This window comes from Microcaecilia unicolor, chromosome 3 (genome assembly GCF_901765095.1).
Source record: "Microcaecilia unicolor chromosome 3, aMicUni1.1, whole genome shotgun sequence".
Taxonomy (NCBI): domain Eukaryota; kingdom Metazoa; phylum Chordata; class Amphibia; order Gymnophiona; family Siphonopidae; genus Microcaecilia; species Microcaecilia unicolor.
Window position 1 is genome coordinate 301,967,423 of NC_044033.1, and position 18,722 is coordinate 301,986,144.

Below are 18,722 nucleotides of genomic sequence, written 5' to 3' on the forward strand. Positions count from 1 at the left end.
AAACCACCTTAGGCATGAAGGAAGGCACGGTCCCGAACCGTGACCCCAGACTCTGAGAATTGCAGAAATGGGTCTCTACAGGACAGCGCCTGGAGCTCTGACATACCCGTCTCGCCGAAGTAATGGCCACAAGAAAAATGGCCTTTAGTGTCAAATCTTTCTCCGATGCTCGCCGAAGCGGCTCAAAAGGAGAAGCCTACAGGGCCTTCAAAACTAGCCCCAGGTTCCAAGCTGGACAGGGTGCTCGCACGGAAGGCCGGAGCCGAAGCACCCCACTAAGAAAACCGTGCCACATCTGGATGAGCAGCTAAAGAGACGCCTTCAACCTTACCCGAAGGGAGGCCAACGCTGCCACTTGCACCTGCAGGGAATTATAGGCCAAGCCTATTTGTACACCATCCTGCAAAAAGTCCAGAAATCGGCGAGACAGGAGCCTGCATGAGTGTGATCGCTTTTGAAGCACACCAAGACTCAAACTGGCACCAATCCTGGCATAAGCCACGGAAGTGGAAACGCTTGCGGGCCTGCAGGAGAGTGGAAATGACTGTGTTGAATAGCCTTTGTCCCTCAATTGCGGCCTCTCAATCGCCATGCCATAAGACCAAAGCGGCAGGCGTCCTCCATGTCTACCGGGCCCTGTGACAACAGGTTCAGTACCAGAGGTAAAGGAAGGGGAGCCTCCACTAACATCTGTCGGAGGTCCGCATACCAAGGCCTCCTGGGCCATCCGGTGCGATGAGGACACTTCTCCTGGGTGCAGCCAAATCCGCAGGAGCACGCACCCTATTCAAGAGCCACGGAGGGAACACATATAGTAGGCCCGGAGGCCAGGCTGAGTCAAGGCATCCAAACCCTGCGAGCGAGGATCTCTCCGTCTGCTGAAGAAGCACGGACTTTGGCATTTGAACTTGTCGCCATAAGATCCATCACGGGCTTGCCCCATTTGGCACATATCTGCAGGAATACTTCGTCTGCTAGTTCCATTCTGCTGGATCAATCTGATGCCTGCTTAGATAATCGGCTTGCACGTTGCTCTGACCTGCAATGTGAGCTGCCGACAGAAACTGAAGACGCAGCTCGGCCAGTGGCAAATCTGTTCGGCCTGCGCGGCCAGTGCTCTGCACTGAGTGCCAGCCTTGTCGATTTATGTAGGCCACTGCTGTCGTGTTGTCCGACATCACTCTGACAGCCAATCCTCCAGGGTCCTTGAAAGGCCAAAAGCGCCTGAAACACCGCTTCAACTCCAGGCGGTTTGATGGACCACTCCGACTCCTCGGGTGTCCATAGACCCTGGGCATGCTCCCTTGCAAATGTACGCCCAGCCCTTCAGGCTGGCTTCTGTCACTACAGACACCAATCGGGGACGCGCCAGCCGGCATTCCTCGCCGCAGCATGCTGGTCTGAGAGCCACTACTCCATGCTGAGTCAGGCCGCAGGGAGCCAAGTAAGTCTGCACTGATAATCCTGAGAAATAGGAGACCATCTTTGAAGTAGGGAATACTGTAGAGGTCTCAGGTGGCTCTCACCCAGGGCATCACTTCCAATGGGGCTGTCATCGATCCCAGCAGCTGGACAATGTCCCAAGCTCGCGGGCGGGCATCCTCAGGAGCAGACGGACCTGGTTCTGAAGCTTGCACCGCCTTAGCTTGGGTAGGTATACATAGCCCGAGTCTGTGTCGAACCTGGCCCCCAAATATTCTAGAGATTGCGAGGGGGGTCAGGTGACTTTTGGCCATATTGACGACCCAGCCTAGAGATGAAGTACTGAGACCACTCTGGCTGTAGCTTAATAGCTCTCTGTTACAGAGTCTGCTCTGATGAGCCAGTCATCTAGGTACGGGTGAACCCTGATACCTTCGCGCCTGAGCAAAGCAGCTACTACCACCATTACCTTCGAAAAGGTTCAGGGAGCTCTGGCAAGGCCCAAAAGGCAAGGCCCGGAACTGGAAATGTTTCCCAACACCGCAAACCTCAGAAACTTCTGGTGCGGGGGCCAATTGGTATGTGCAAGTAAGCTTCTTTCAGGTCTAGAGACGCGAGAAACTCTCCTGGCTGTACCGCAGCAATGACGGAGCGCAGGGTTTCCACGTGGAAATGCCGCACTCTCAGGGACTTGTTTAATTCTTTAAGTCCAGAATAGGGCGAAAAGACCCACCTTTTCACCGGCACCACAAAGTAGATGGGAGTATCGGCCGTAGCCGTGTTCGGTTGGGAGGTACCGGGGACACAGCCCCTAACTGAATCAGACCTTGCAAAGTCTCCTCTACCGCCGCCCATATTGGCAGCAGAAACCGCCATCGGGACTCCACAAACACGTCTCTTACTGGGGCGTTGAATTCTATTCTGTAGCCATCTCTGATCAGGTCCAGAACCCACTGATCTGAGGAAATATTGGCCCCACTCCTCGCAAAGAGGGAAAGATGTCCTCCGATGACAGGAAGCGAGGAGGGCGACACCATCATTAAGAGGGTCGCCCCTGAACTCCAGGCCTAGAGCCGGTGGCTTGCAGAACGCTTGTCCGAGCGAAAGGAGTTCCTCTGCTGAAAAAACGGGCACAAGAAGTGAACCCCAGCAGAACGCCCCGGGCGGTACCTTCTAGTTTCACGGAAGCGAGGTCTATAAGAGGAAGTGGACCGAGCCTGGCCCTTGGAGGAAGGCCTCAGCCAATCTTCGGGCAAGCGCTGGGGTTTAGGATCTCCCAGGCCTTAACAATTTTTTTTCCAACTCCTCACCAAATAGGAGAAGGCCTTGAAAGGGCAACTTCACCACCTTTGCTTAGAGGCCATGTCCGCTGCCCAATGTCGAGCCAAATAAGACGGCGAGCCGCCACTGCTACTGCATTTGTTTAGCCGAAGTTCTGACAATATCATAAAGGACATCAGCCAAAAAGACAAGGCCGACTCCAGCCGCGGAGCCACATCCGAAAAGGGCTCCGCTCCATCTCCGGGCTGTTCCACTGCCTGTTGCAACCACGCCAGGCAGGCTCTAGCAGCATAACAACTGCATGCAGACGCCCGAACAGTAAGACCTTACGGTCTTGTATATCCTTCAGGGCAACTCCTCCTTCCACAGGGAGGGTAGTTCTCTGTCACCGCAGTGACTAGGGCATCTACTTTAGGCATTGCAAAGCGAGCCAAATGCTCCTCACGCAGAGGGTATAATTGACCCATAGCCCTGGAAACTTTCAAAGGTCCCTCGGGGTCAGCCCACTAAGAGGAAATAAGCTCTTGGATGGAGTCATGCAAAGGAAAGGCTCGAGCAGGCTTTTTGGTACTAGCCATCCTAGGATTCACAGAGGAGGCCGTGCCACTGTCAGGCTCTTCAATAGAAAGGACCTGTAGGGCATCTGAAATAAGCACTGGCAGCTCATCACGGTGGAAAATCCTCACCGCGGAGGGATCATCCAGATCCGGTGGTAATTCTGCACCTGAATCTGTCTCCTCAGACCATGCAGGCCTGCCAGAACTCTCCGAATCCTCACAGCCCGACCACGGGGGGGTGGGGAAAAGGAGGTGCACCACAATCTGAAGGGGAATTAGCCCTTCTACGCTTTTCTTTATGTCAATTATCAGGGAAAATAGCCTCAGCGGGCAGTCCCAGGCCAGAATCCACCGGGGGGGGGACAATAGAAGGGGCCTCAGACGACCCTTGAGGGAGAGCTCTTTCAGCATGTATGCTTTATGCAATAACAACACAAAATCAGGGGAGAAAAAACTCGCCCTGGGCACCCAGATCCCGTCCGGGGCTAGCCGCTCCCTGAATAGCCTCAATTCGCGGTCCTTCCCCCCACCCCCCCCGGCTCAGGGCTCTCCGTCTCTACGGAGGCCGCGCCAGGTGGAGAATTCAAAATGGCGTCCGCTGCCAGCTCTGAGCGGGAAGAATCATCGCTCACCATGCTCGGGCCAGCTCTTACACCTGTACAGCACGATTTACAGAGTCCCGCTGCTGATTTGCGCTTGCCACACCGGGAACAGCGCTTTACATTCTCTGCAGCCATCGCCGACAACAGCGAGAAAATTCAAAGTGGCGGTTTCGCGCCAAAAACGCCCCGATCGCGGGCCCACCCTGGAGGAGTTAGAAAACACTCTTACCTCACCGGACCGAGTATCACAGCTCCGGTCCCACAAAAGAATCAAAGGAAAACCTCTGTTCCATTTTTTTTTTTAACGCTGTGAGGAAAGCCGAGGGAATAAGAACTCCGGCGGCTCAGATGAGTGGGAAGGCAGGGAAAGGCGAACCAATGTGCCTGCATCCACTGAGTGGGAAAGGAAAGGGAAAAGCAAGCTAATATGTCCACATCCACGGGGGTATGGGTAAGGCAGGGAAAGGGCTAACCTATGTGCCTTCAAAGTGAAGCTGCTATAGCCTCTAACACCCCGGCTAACAACTGGCAAGCCAGGAGCCACCCCAGGCAGATTTTTGATGGAGCTCGAAGAAGCTGCAGCCACCCTGCTTGGGGAGATAGAGAATACTGAAGAGACAGTGGAGCTGGCTGGCCATGAGGCACTGTGAAAAGTTGAGTGCTCTCTATCTCCCCCTGCTGGTTGATGGACACAACCCATACGTAATGGCTTCATCTGCTTGATGACAAGGAAGTTAGGTGCCGTTTTCCTCAGCACTTTTATGCACATATACCCCCCAGATAATTTTATAATGTCATTCTATATATCAAGTCATTCATATTACCTACCCCCTTCCCCACCCCCTGAACTCAGCTTCACTTTCAAATAAAAGAGAAAAAGTGGCGATTAAAATCAACTATAGAATTGTGTTAACATATCGCAGAAGCCAACCAAAACAATTTAATACATACTTAGAGAAGCGTTCCTGGATAGATCCAGACTTCTTGTTTACCAGTGACAGCTCTTTAGCTGTTACTCTTAGGGACTGTGAGGACCACTGTCCCCTCTTAAATGGAGATGCTTCCATCTTGTATGCCAGTGCAGATGACACCCTGGAAGAAAGCAAAGGAAAATAAGACTACTATAACCAAGGGAACCAAGAATAGGATCTGACAAAAAGGAGACTCTTTGAAGGGGTCTTAAATAATTGTTCTCTTATATGAATGTAGAATTGTCAGTATCGGAATTGGGAAGTCTCGACATGTATAAATGCACTCAAAGTGGAAGTGGTCATAGCAGGATCACACAACTAAATTCAGGCAGTAGTCAGCTAAGCAACTATTTCAGATGGAAACTGAAGATATCATAGATAGAAACAATACAGGCACTGAGAGGGCAAGTTTCTCACACCATGCTTTTGATGTGCTTCCTTCCTACTACTACTACTTATCATTTCTAAAGTGCTACTAGATGAACGCAGCGCTGTACACTTGAACATGAAGAGACAGTCCCTGCTCGACAGAGCTTACAATCTAATTAGGACAAACAAGAGATAAGGGAATATTAAAGTGAGGTGCTCTGCAAGAATCTTGCTTCCAGGAATAATTCAATCCCAACTACAATGATGACAATCTCTTAATTTGTAACTAATACCTTGTAGTTATTTTATTATTTTTTTTTTTTTCGTACATTTGTACCCCGCGCTTTCCCACTCATGGCAGGCTCAATGCGGCTTACAAGGGGCAATGGAGGGTTAAGTGACTTGCCCAGAGTCACAAGGAGCTGCCTGTGCCTGAAGTGGGAATCGAACTCAGTTCCCCAGGACCAAAGTCCACCACCCTAACCACTAGGCCACTCCTCCACTCAAAATATTTATTTTATCTTCATATTAATTTACTATGTTTATTTTTAAAATATTGTATTTGGAGTAACCAGTGATTAACAAATACAGACCATTCCCTTTTACGCTATAACTTCAAAAACTATTCTTTAGCAAACATTGCCAAAAAAAATTGTTTATTAATAAAAAATAAATAAAAAGGGATGGTACTGTGCTCAGATTTCCATTACCAGAACAACCTCACTATCTGGATGATGTTAGAAAAGGGGGACAGTACACAGTGATACAGCATCAGAAGAAAAAGAAAGCTGCCTGCAAGACAGTGCTCCAACTCCAAAATCCTTCTAGCTGAAGTCACAAGGAAAACCACTTTAAGAGCATGATCTTTCAGGGAGGCTTGCCAAAGGAGTTCAAAGAGGGCCCAGTAAGGACCAACACCACCAAACTGAGAACACATTGGGCAGCAAAATCCTAAGAGGGGGTTGAATCAGCTTAACTGCCCATAAGCCAAGGGAGGTCTTGCCTCACCAATTAGTTCATTTCTTTAAAGGCGTGAATAAACATTTTGATAAAGGTGAACCGGTTGATGTACATAGTGTATCTACATTTACAGAAAGCTTTTGACAAAGTTCCTCATGAGAGACTACTGAGAAAATTAACGCGTCACGGATAGAAGGCAATGTCCTTCTATGGATTAAGAACTGGTTATTGAACAGAAAACAGACAGTACGGTTAAATGGCCATTTTTCTCAAAGGAGGAGGGTGAATAGTAGAGTGACGCATGGATCTGTACTGGGACTGGTGCTATTTAACACATTTATAAATGATCTGGTGATTAAATTTACAGATGGCACAAAACTTACTCAAGTTGTGAAAATACATGCGGATTATAAAAAAAAACTAGGAAAAAGGCCCGTTCTTACACAGGTTTTCCTCATAGTGTGTATGTTTGAGACAGTGTGTGTGAGAGTGAATGTGTGAGAGACAAGAGTAAATGTGCGAGTGTGTGACAGAGAGAGAGTGAGACTGGGTGCGAGCGTGTCTGTGAGAGAGAGACTGTGTGTGATGAGAGTGTGTGCCAGGGGTCCCCCCTCCCTCCCGTTCCAGGGTCGTCTCCCCTCCCTCCCAGTTTCATGTTCCGTCCCCTCCCCCCTCCCAGTTTCAGAGTCCGTTCGTTCCGCCCCCCCCCCCCCCCCCCAGTTTCAGGGTCCGCCCCTTCCTCCCAATTTCAGAGTGCAGGCGCCCCCCTTCTGTCCGACGTGCAGGCTCCCTACAGTGTATGTGTGTTTCCTTGGATTGTGTACGTTTGAGACAGTGTGTGTATGTTAGAGAGTGTTTCAGTGTGTGATAGAGGAAGTTCCGCGTTAGTATTTTTTGGAACGGCGGCTGTTCACCGTGTGAGGCAGTCTGGTGCTTTTTCTGGTTTTCTTGCTGGCACCGGTAATTCTGGAGGGAGGCTGTGGTCCACATGGAGTGCGGCTCTTCAGCGAGTCACAGAGTCTCGAGCCTTGTCGGTTTCAGTTGCTGTGTTCTTTCCTGTCAAAATCTGCGCATGTTAGTTTGTGGTTGGGGAGGGTGGGGGGTTGGATCAGCTGTGAGGGCGGACGTTCAGCGAGTCATGGAGTCTCGAGCCTTTTCGATTTCAGTTGCTGTGTTTCTGTCAAATCTGCACGTCAAAGTTTGTGGTTGGGGAGGACGGTTGGGGGGGGGGGGGGGTTGGATCAGCTGTGAGGGCGGGCATTCAGAGAGTTTTTTTTTTCCCCCATTGGAGATGAGAATTATTATATAGGATTGCAGGAAGACCTTAGGAAACTGGAAGACTGAGCATCCAAATGGCAGATGAAATTTAATGTTGGCAAATGCAAAGTGATGCACATTGGGAAGAATAACCTGAATCATAGTTATCTGGTGCTGGGGTCTACCTTAGGAGTCATCACTCAAGAAAACACCTAGGTTTCATTGTAGACAATACGCTGAAACTTCTGACCAGTGTGCAGTGGCAGCCAAAAAAGCAAACAGCATGCTAGGAATTATTAGGTGAAGAATGCAAAATAAGACCAAGATTATTATAATGCCTCTGTATCGTTCCACGGTGTGACCTCACCTTGAGTACAGTGTTCAATTCTGGTCACCGTATCTCAAAAAAGATTTAGAGAAATTAGAAAAGGTTCAAAGAAGAGCAACCAAAGTGATGGGAAAATTAGGTTCTTACCTTGGTAATTTTCCTTCCTTTAGTCACAGCAGATGAATCCATTAACTGATAGGTTGTATCCGCCTACCAGCAGGTGGAGATAGAGAACACTGAAAAACCATAGTGCCTCTTGGACAGCTAGCCCCAACTGCCTTCAGTATTTGAGATTTCCAAAGCAGAGTGAACCACAAGGGTATAACAACATAAACTTTCCTCACAGCGAACAAACGCCCCAGAACAGGAGCAATAACCATACAAAGGAGGGATGAACTCAACCTCCTGTAGTAGATCATCATGTAGAAATTTTGAGAACTGGTATCCAACTTCTCCCAATGAGATCTATATCTGCATGAAAGATCGGAACAAAAAACAAGTCAGACAGGGAGGGATCATGGATTCAACTGCTGTGACTAAAGGAAAGAAAATTACCAAGGTAAGAACCTAATTTTCCCTTCCTTGTCCATCAGCAGCAGATGAATCCATTAATTGATGGGATGTACAAAAGCAATCCTACGTAGGGTGGGAACAGGCCACACCGCGAGCAAGCACTTGTGCTCCAAAATTAGCATCCTGCTTCGCTGCAACATCAAGCTATAATGCCGGACAAATGAGAGCTGAGAAGCCCAAGTAGCCACACTACAGATCTCTTGAAGAGAGAGTGTACCCGTTTCAGCCCACGAGGAGGAAATCGCTGTCGTGGAATGCGCCTTAAACGCTTCAGGCGGAGACCGACCTGAAAGCAGATACGAAGCAAAAATGACTTCCTTGAGCCAACGGGCTATAGTGGCCTTAGACGCCGGGCCTCCACGCCGAAGACCTGACAACAAGACAAAAAGGCGATCAGAGGTCCTGAAGTCATTTGACATCTGTAGATACTGTAACAGCGCCCTGCGGACATCCAGAAGATGTAACTGCCCAAAGCAGTCCAGGAACTCTTGCCTAGAAAAGGAAGGAAGAAAAATGGGCTGGTTCAGGTGAAACGCTGAAACCACCTTAGGCACGAAGGAAGGCACTGTACGTACTGTTACTCCAGACTCTGAGAATTGCAGAAATAGGTCCCGATAGGACAGCGCCTGCAGCTCAGACATGCGTCTAGCCGATGTAATGGCCACCAAAAAGACAGTCTTCAGAGTCACATCCTTCTCCGAAGCTCGCTTAAGCGGTTCAAAGGGCGAACACTGAAGAGCCTTCAACACCAGCCCCAGGTTCCAGGCCAGACAGGGCAAACAGACGGGAGGACGGAGCCTAAGCACCCCTCTGAGAAATCGGGCAATGTCTGGATGAGCAGCAAGGGACAAGCCAGCGACTTTCCCTCGATAGCATGATAATGCTGCCACTTGCACCGCAGAGAATCGTAAGCCAGGCCTTTTTGTAAGCCCTCCTGCAAAAAGTCCAGCACTGTCGAGACTGTAGCCCGTGTGGGTGTGATTACCTTTGAAACACCCCACGCCTAAAATTTGTGCCAGATCCAAGCATAAGCTGCAGAGGTGGACCGCTTGCGGGCCTGCAAGAGTGGAGATGACCATGTTAGAGGGAAAATTAGGTTCTTACCTTGGTAATTTTCTTTCCTTTAGTCATAGCAGATGAATCCATTACATGTGGGTTGTATCCATCAACCAGCAGGGAAAGATAGAGGGCACTGAAAAACCATAGTACCTCATGGCCAGCTAGCTCCATCTGCCTCTTCAGTATTTGAAGCTTCCAAAGCAGTGTTACCACCGCAAAGCATAATCACATGAACTTTCCTCACAGCAGATGAACGCCCCAAAACTGGAGACATAATTCAAAGGAGGGAATGAACTCATCCTCCTGGAGGGAATGAACTCATCCTCCTGTAACTGAACAGAAATCCTGAAGACTGTTTTCCAACTCTCCCAATGAGGGAACATATCTACAGGAAAAAGTGAACATAAAAGTACAGAAATCACATAATGAACCACTGAGGGAGGGCTCATGGATTCATCTGCTATGACTAAAGGAAAGAAAATTACCAAGGTAAGAAACTAATTTTCCCTTCCTTGTCATCAAGCAGAAGCAGATGAATCCATTACGAGTGGGATGTATCAAAGCAATCCCTAGATAGGGTGGGAACAAGTCACACCACGCACCAGCACTTGTGCTCCAAAATGCGCGTCTCTCCTGACAGCCATATCCAGACTGTAATGTAGGGCAAACGAGAGCTTAGAAGCCCAAGTAGCTGCACTACATATCTCTTGAAGAGAGAGTGCTCCAGTTTCAGCCCAAGAAGAGGAAATCGCGCTTGTGGAATGTGCCTTAAAGGCTTCAGGCGGAGGCCGGCCAGATAGTAGATAGCTTCTTTGACAGAACGGGCTATAGTGGCCTTAGACGCTGGAGACCTTCTGCGCAGACCTGACAAAAGAAGAAAAAGATGGTCAGAGGTCCTGAAGGCATTTGACATGCGCGATATTGCAACAGAGCCCTTCGCACATCCAGAAGGTGCAACTGCCCATAGGCTTCTGGAAACTCCTCTTTAGAAAAGGAGGGCAGGAAAATAGGCTGGTTTAGGTGAAACGCTGAAACCACCTTAGGCATGAAGGAAGGTACCAGTACGTAACATTACTCCGGACTCTGAGAATTGCAGAAAATGGGTCTCGACAGGACAGCGCCTGGAGCTCAGATACCCGTCTCGCCGATGTCACGGCCACCAAAAAGACCGTCTTTAAGGTCACATCCTTCTCCGAAGCTCGCCTAAACGGCTCGAAGGGCGAACACTGAAGGGCCTTTAAAACTAACCCCAGGTTCCAGGTCAGACACGGAGCCTGCATGGGAGGGCAGAGCCGAAGCACCCTTCTAAGAAACCGTGTCACATCCGGGCAAGCAGCCAGAGAGAGGCCAGCCACCTTCCCTCGAAAACATGCTAAGGCTGCCACTTGAATACGCAGGGAATTATAGGCCAAGCCTTTTGTAAACCATCCTGCAAAAAGTCAAGTATCGGTGAGACAGAAGCCCGCATGGGTGTGATCGCTTTAGAAGCACACCAAGCCTCAAATTGGCGCCATATCCTGGCATAAGCCACGGAAGTGGAACGCTTGCGGGCCTGTAGGAGAGTGGAAATGACTTTACTGGAATAGCCCTTGTCTCTCAATTGCGCCCTCTCAATAGCCATGCAGTAAGACCAAAGCAGCAGGCGTCCTCCATGGTTACCGGACCCTGTGACAACAGATTCGGTACCAGAGGTCAGGGCCAGGGAGCCTCCACCAGCATTCGCCGGAGGTCCACATACCACGGCCTCCTGGGCCATTCTGGGGCGATGAGAACCACCTCTCCTTGATGTAGCCGAATCCGCAGGAGTACTCGCCCTATCAAGGGCCAAGGAGGGAACACATACAGAAGGCCCTGATGCCAGGGTTGAGCCAGTGCATCCACCCCACCAAGTGAGGATCTCTCCGTCTGCTGTAAAGCCGGGACTTTGGCATTTGCACTTGAGGCCATAAGATCCGCTACGGGCATCTCCCATTTGGCACAGATCTACAGGAATACTTTTGTCTGCAAGTTCCCACTCTGCTGGGTCGATTTGATTCCTGCTTAATCGGCTTGCACATTGCTCTGACCTGCCATGTGAGCTGAGACAGAAACTGCAGATGTAGCTCAGCCCAGTGGCATATTTGAGCAGCCTCTGCTCGACACTGAGTGCCGCCTTGACGATTTATGTAGGCCACTGCTGTCGTGTTGTCCGACAAAACTGACAGCCAATCCTTCCAGGGTCAATTGAAAGGCCAGAAGCACCTGAAACATCGCTTTCAACTCCAAGCGATTGATGGACCACCCCGACTCCTCGGGTGTCCAGAGACCCTGGGCATGCCTTCCCCGACAATGTGCACCCCAGCCCTTCAGGCTGGCCTCCGTTACCACCAGGCACCAATCGGGGAGCGCTAGCGGCATTCCTCACCGCAGCATGCTGTCTGAGAGCCACCACTCCATACTGAGTTGGGCCGCAGGGAGCCATGTGAGTCTGCATTGGTAATCCTGAGATATTGGAGACCATCGATGAAGCAGGGAACACTGCAGAGGTCTCATGTGCGCTCTCGCCCATGGCACCACTTCTAAGGTGGCCGTCATCGACCCCAACAGCTGGACAATGTCCCAAGCTCGCGGGCGAGGCATCCTCAGGAGCAGGCGGACCTGGTTCTGAAGCTTGCACCGCCTTTGCTCGGGTAGGTATACATACCCCGAGGCTGTGTCGAACCGGACCCCCAAATATTCTAGAGATTGAGAGGGAGTCAGGTGACTTTTAGCTATATTGACGACCCAACCCAGAGATTGCAGTACTGAGACCACTCTGGCATTTTTACACTTTTATTGCTTGTGCAGCGCGCAGTAGCAGAAGGATCACTCAGAGAACGGTCTTTTTCAAGATCGTTTTAAGATTCTGTCTGCAGATTTTTCATTGGACATATTTTTCTCGTACACAGATTCTTTTATCATAATAATCGATAATCTCGATTCACTGCTTACCTCTGTAATCAGACTCCTGATGTAGGTCATCTGGCCGAAACACAACGTTGTGTCGAGACATTTTCAATGTATAATTATTTTATTATTATTTGTTGTTGTAGAATTAATAACGTATATTTTAATTTTACTTTGGTTTCCAGTTTTTGGTCCACCTGGCTCACACTCCCACCTTTTTATTTTCATTTGATGCCCCATGGGAATCTACTGAGTTCTCCACGTACGTGGATTCTCTCTAGACCACTCTGGCTGTAACATGACGACTCTCTTCTGTCGAGTCCGCTCTGATGAGCCAGTCATCTAGGTACGGGTGAACCCGGATACCCTCTCGCCTGAGAAAAGCAGCTACTACCACCATTACCTTCGAAAAGGTTCAGGGAGCTGTGGCGAGGCCAAAAGGCAAGGCCCGAAACTGGAAATGTTTTCCATCACCGCAAACCGAAGAAACCTTGGTGCGGAGGCCAAATAGGATGTGCAAGTAAGCTTCTTTCAGGTCCAGAGACGTGACAAACTCCCCTGGCTGTACCGCCGCAATAACGGAGCACAGGGTTTCCATGTGAAAATGCCGCACTCTTAGAGACTTGTTGACTTCTTTAAGTCTAGGATTGGCCAAAAAGACCCTCCTTTTCGCAGCACCACAAAATAAATGGAGTAACGGCCAAGACCTGAGCTCGGCGGGAGGCACCGGGCACACCGCCCCTAGGTGAATCAAGCCTTGTAAGGTCTCCTCTACCGCCGCCCGTTTGGCGGCAGAACCGCATCGGGCCTCCACAAACATGTCTTATCGGGGCATTGAATTCTATAGCCATCTATATTCTGTAGCCATCTCTGATCAGGTCCAAGACCCACTGATCTGAGGAAATCTTGGCCCACTCCTCGAGAAAGAGGGAAAGTCGTCCTCCTATACAGGGAGCGAGGAAAGGGCCGGCGCACCATCATTGAGAGGGTTGCCCTTGAACTCCAGGCCTTCAGCCAGCTGCTGCGGATGCTTCTCCGAGCGAAAGGAGTTCCTCTGCTGAAAACAAGCACGACAAGTGAACCCAGCAGAACGCCCTGGGCGGTACCTTCGGCTTCTCTGAAGCGAGGTCTGTAAGAGGAGGGAACCGCCTGACCCTTGGAGGAAGGCCGTGGCCTGTCCTCAGGTAAGCGCTGGGGTTTAGCATCCCCCAGGCCTTTAACAATGATCTCCAACTCCTCACCAAATAGGAGAAGGCCTCGAAAGGGCAACTTCACCAACCTATGCTTAGAGGCCATGTCAGCCGCCCAATGCCGTAGCCACAACAGGCGGTGAGCCGCCACAGCCATCTGTTTAGCCGAAGCTCTGACCAGATCATAAAGGGCGTCAGCCAAGAAAGACAAGGCCGACTCCATCCACGGTGCCACCTCCGCAAGGGGCTCCGCTCCATCTCCGGGCTGTTCCACTGCCTGTAGTAACCAGCAAGACAGGCTCGGGCAGCGTAACAGCTGCATGCAGACGCCCATAAGGATAGGCCTGAAATCTCAAAGGACCGCTTATAGCTGAATCAAGGCGTCGTCCTGCATGTCCTCAGGGCGACTCCTCCTTCAACCGGGAGAGTAGTTCTCTTTGTCACAGCTGTGACTAGGGCATCCACTTTAGGCATAGCTAGGCGCGCCAAATTCTCCTCACTTAGAAGGTATAATTGCCCCATATCCCTAGGCAACTTTCAAAGGCCCCTCGGGGTCAGCCCATTGAGCTGAAATAAGCTCTTGGATGGAGTCATGCAAAGGAAAGGCTCGAGCAGGCTTCTTAGTACTTGTCATCCTCGGATTAGCAGAGGAGAGCTCAGCACTCGCAGGATCTTCGATAGAGAGGGCCTGCAGTGCATTAGAAATCAGCGCTGGCAGCTTAACGTGGTGGAAAATCTTCACCGCGGAAGGATCATCCGGACCCAGTGGCAATCCTGCACCTTCCTCTGGCTCTCCAGACCACGAGGGCCTGCCAGACCCCTCAGAGTCCTCACATCCCGACCATGGGGGGTGGGGGGGGAACGGGGGTGCACCACTCTCTGAAGAGGAATCCACCCTTCTGCGCTTGTCCTGCGGCATCTGTCAGGGGGAAAACGCACCAGATGGTAATTCAAGGCCGGGCTCTACTGGAGGGGACACTGGCAGCCGGGCCAATTGAGACCCCTGTGGGAGAGCTCTTTTTAACATAAATGCTTTATGCAGCAGTAAAACAAATTCAGGGGGAGAATGGCTCACCCTGGCCTCCCCGTTCCAGTCCGGGGGAAATGGCTCTCATATTAGCCTCCATTCGAGGCTCCCCCTCCAGGCTCACACCCCGCCACCTCAGGCGGGGGTCGCACCATGCTGTTCCAAAATGGCGCCCGCTGCCAGCTCCACAGAGCGGGAAGAAACCTCGCTCGCCATGCTCGGGCCGGCTCTGACGACAGAACAGCACGATTTACAGAGCCCTGCTGCTGATCTGTGCTTGCCACAACGGGAACAGCGCTTTATAACCTCCGCAGCCATCGCCGACAACGGCGGGGAAATTAAAAATGGCAGATTTGAGCCAAAATCGCCTCCGAACGCGGGCCCACCCCGGAGGAGCTCCAAATGCTCTTACCTCTCCGGTTCGAGTCGACAGAGCTCCGATCCACTGCACAAACTGAAGGAAAGCCTCTTTTCTTGGATCACAGCGCTACAGCGCAAAGCGACTTTTTTTTTTTTTGACGCTGTGAGGAAAATTAGAGGCAACAGCGTAAGAGGCAACTTTTTCCACTCCGGAGCATCAGTAGCGTGGGAAAGGCAGTGAAAGGGCGAACTTATGTGCCTGCATCCACAGTGTGGGCAAAGACAAGGTCAGGGCTTGCCTATGTGTCTACATCCACATCGGAGGCCGGGTAAGGGCAGGGAAAGGGCTTACCTATGTGCCTTTACAGTGGGCACCATCAGCCACAACACCCCTGCTACAACTGGCAACAGCACAGGAGCCACCCCAGGCAGATTTCTGAAGGAGCTTGAACAAGCTGTGTCCACCCTGCTGGGGAGATAGAGAATACTGAAGAGGCAGATGGAGCTAGCTGGCCATGAGGCACTATGGTTTTTCAGTGCTCTCTATCTCCCCCTGCCGGTTGATGGACACAACCCACTCGTAATGGATTCATCTGCTTGATGACAAGGAACTGATTTTCATCTAATAAGTTGTTTCGTGTTATAAATTCTTCCAGTTGTACATAAACTGATTGCTCCAATAATTTGGCTAGCACTGGTAAAAATGAAATAAGCCTATAGTTAGCCATATCATATAGACCCACTTTATAATCTTTCAACCACAGGGCGCACAGTTGACACCTTTAGGTATTCTGGAACAAAGCCACAAGATTAAAAAAAAAACATTCACATCTGAACAATGGCAACAGCACTGATTCTAAGTTTTTTAGTAACATTTGCGAACACATATCTCCCACTGCCCCGGTTGGTCGACATTTTCTAAGGCCACATAACAGATCTCTTTCCTGTACAGGTAAGAAATCCTCCCATTTATCATTTTGAGTGCAAAGTGCTCTCTCTGAATCTTTAACGCCAGAGAAAGAAACTACAATATTTTAAACTTTCTGAATAAAATAATTTGCAAGCTCTTCAGACAGAAAAAGGAGAAATAGCAACAGCATTAACTGTATCTTGTGTAAGTGGCCGGACAATAGAAAACAACTTTGCACAAGAGTCGAAGTAAGGAGGAGGTTGGAAATTACAGACCTGTCAGTCTGACCTCGGTGGTGAGTAAGCTAATGGAAACGCTTCTAAAGAGGAGGATTGTGACATTTCTTGAACTACATGGAAGGCGGGACCCTAGGCAGCATGGCTTCACTAGTGGCAGGTCGTGTCAAACAAATCTGACTGTCTTCTTCGACTGGGTGACCAAACAGTTGGATGTGGGAGGGGCACTTGATGTGGTATACTTGGATTTCAGCAAAGCCTTTGACACGGTTCCGCACAGGCGACTGATAAATAAATTGAGTGCCCTCGGTGTGAGACCTAGAGTAAAACAATTGGGTAAAAAAATTGGTTGAATGGTAGGAGACAGTGGGTGGTGGTAAATGCAGCTTGCTCTGAAGAAAAGGAGGTAGTCAGTGGAGTACCACAGGGATCGGTCCTAGGGCCGGCTCTTTTTAACATCTTTGTGAGCGATATTGCGGAAGGGCTGTCTGGTAAGGTTTGTCTCTTTGCGGATGATACTAAACTCTGCAACATGAGAAGGACCTTGCGAAGCTAGAGGAATGGACTGATATTTGGCAACTAAGGTTTAATCCCAAAAAATGCAGGGTCATCAACTTGGGTCGCAAAAATCTGAGAGAATGGTACAGTATAAGGGGTGTAGTGCTTCAGTGTGCGAAGGAAGAACGGGACTTGGGGGTGAATGAAAGCTTTACGGTCGTCCGATACAAACAGGTAGAAAAAGCGATGGCCAAAGCCAGAAGGATGCCTGGGTGCTAAAGAGAGGCATGACCAGCAGGAAAAAGGAGGTTATAGTGCCTTGTATAAATCTCTGGTGAGGCCTCATTTGGAGTACTGCATGCAGTTCTTGAGACCGCACCTACGGAAAGATATATACAGGATGGAGTCAGTCCAGAGGGCAGCTATGAAATTAGTAAGAGGTCCTGAATGCAAAAATTATAGGGGCAGGCTTAAGAACCTCAACATGTATACGCTGGAAGAGAGGAGACATGATAGAAACCTTTAAATATCTCAAGGGCATTTATGTACAGGAAGAAAGCCTTTTTCAAATGAAGGAGAGCTCTGGAATGAGGGGGCATATAACAAAGTTAAGAGGGAATAGGTGTAACCTAAAGAACTATTATTTCACAGAAAGGGTGGTGGAGGCGTGGAATGGCCTCCCGGTGGAGTGGTGGAGTCGAAGACTGTTCCAGAATTTAAAAAGGCATGGGATAAGCATGTGGGATCACTTAGGAACAGGAAGAATTAGGGGTTACAGAGGATGGGCAGACTGGATGGGTCATATGGTCTTTATCTGCCATCATGTTTCTATGTTTCTAACTCTTTATGACAATTCATCGATTCTTTAATATGTTTGTGATAATATTGTTCCCTGCTATTCCTCACCACAGCAGTACACACTTGCAATTTTATCACATATGAATCTTGAGATCACGGAACGGTTTCCAAGCACGCTCTATCTTCCTCAATTCGCATCTTACCTGCCTCATACCAGGGGGTAACCAAAATACAGTGTTTTGCTCTTTAGGATGCTCCTTGTCCAGTACAGAAATATCACCCAAAGGTGCCCAAACACCCCGTAATCGATCACAATCATCCCACTGACGAACATCCTTAACACCCATTGACTTGCTACTTATTGCCTTTTTTAATGGTAGTTGTAATTCTATTAGAAAATTTATTTATTTATTGCACTTGTATCCCACATTTTACCACCTATTTGCAGGCTCAATGTGGCTTACAGAGATCTGTTATGGCATCGCCATACAGGGTACATGATACAACTGGAGTTACAATGAGATCAAGGGATGACCAGAAGAATTATTCAAGTGATAAAAGAAAGAAGACATTCAGAGTAAGGGCGGAGTGGAGGAGTGATAAAGTTAGGTTATGAGTTCTCGTGGTAGGCCTTGTTGAAGAATAGGTTTTAGTGATTTGCAAAAGTTAGCTATTTCATTAATTGTTTTCAAGTTTGTTGGCAGTGCATTCCACAGCTGCGTGCTCAAGTATGAGAAGCTGGTCGCATGTGTTAGTCTGTATTTTAATCCTTTACAACTGGGAAAGTGTAGATTAAGAAAAGTTCGGGCAGATCTTTTAGCATTTCTGGGTGGTAGGTCAACGAGGTCCATCATGTACGTCGTCGAGGCATCTCCGTGAATGATTTTATGAACAATCGTGCAGATCTTGAATGTGGTACGTTCTTTACGTGGTAGCCAGTGTAGTTTCTTTCTTAGTGGTTTTGCACTTTCATATTTTGTTTTTCCAAAAATAAGTCTAGCTGCTGTATTCTGGGCTGTTTGAAGTTTCTTGATGGTCTGTTCTTTACAGCAGGAGTATAGTGCGTTGCAATAGTCCAGGTGACTAAGTACCATTGACTGTACCAGGTGGCGAAAAATGGACCTTGGGAAGAAAGGTTTAACTCTTTTGAGTTTCCACATGGAGTGGAACACCTTAGGTGTTTTTTTTTTTTTTGTTACATTTGTACCCCGCGCTTTCCCACTCATGGCAGGCTCAATGCGGTTTACATGAGGCAATGGAAGGTTAAGTGACTTGCCCAGAGTCACAAGGAGCTGCCTGTGCCTGAAGTGGGAATCAAACTCAGTTCCTCAGGACCAAAGTCCACCACCCTAACCACTAGGCCACTCCTCCACTAGTTGTGTTTTTCACGTGGTTTTCG

General features: G+C 49.3%; 1 protein-coding gene across 2 annotated transcripts in view; it reads right to left on the reverse strand.

Annotated features, from left to right (window-relative positions):
* LIMA1 (LIM domain and actin binding 1) overlaps positions 1–18,722 on the reverse strand; it is a 356,250-nt gene that overhangs the window by 328,722 nt on the left and 8,806 nt on the right. For both annotated transcript variants that reach the window (XM_030198238.1, XM_030198236.1), the window contains exon 2: positions 4,814–4,954. In XM_030198238.1, coding sequence (XP_030054098.1) covers positions 4,814–4,929 — 116 coding nt within the window. In that variant the 5' untranslated portion in view covers positions 4,930–4,954. The remainder of the gene's footprint in view (positions 1–4,813; positions 4,955–18,722) is intronic.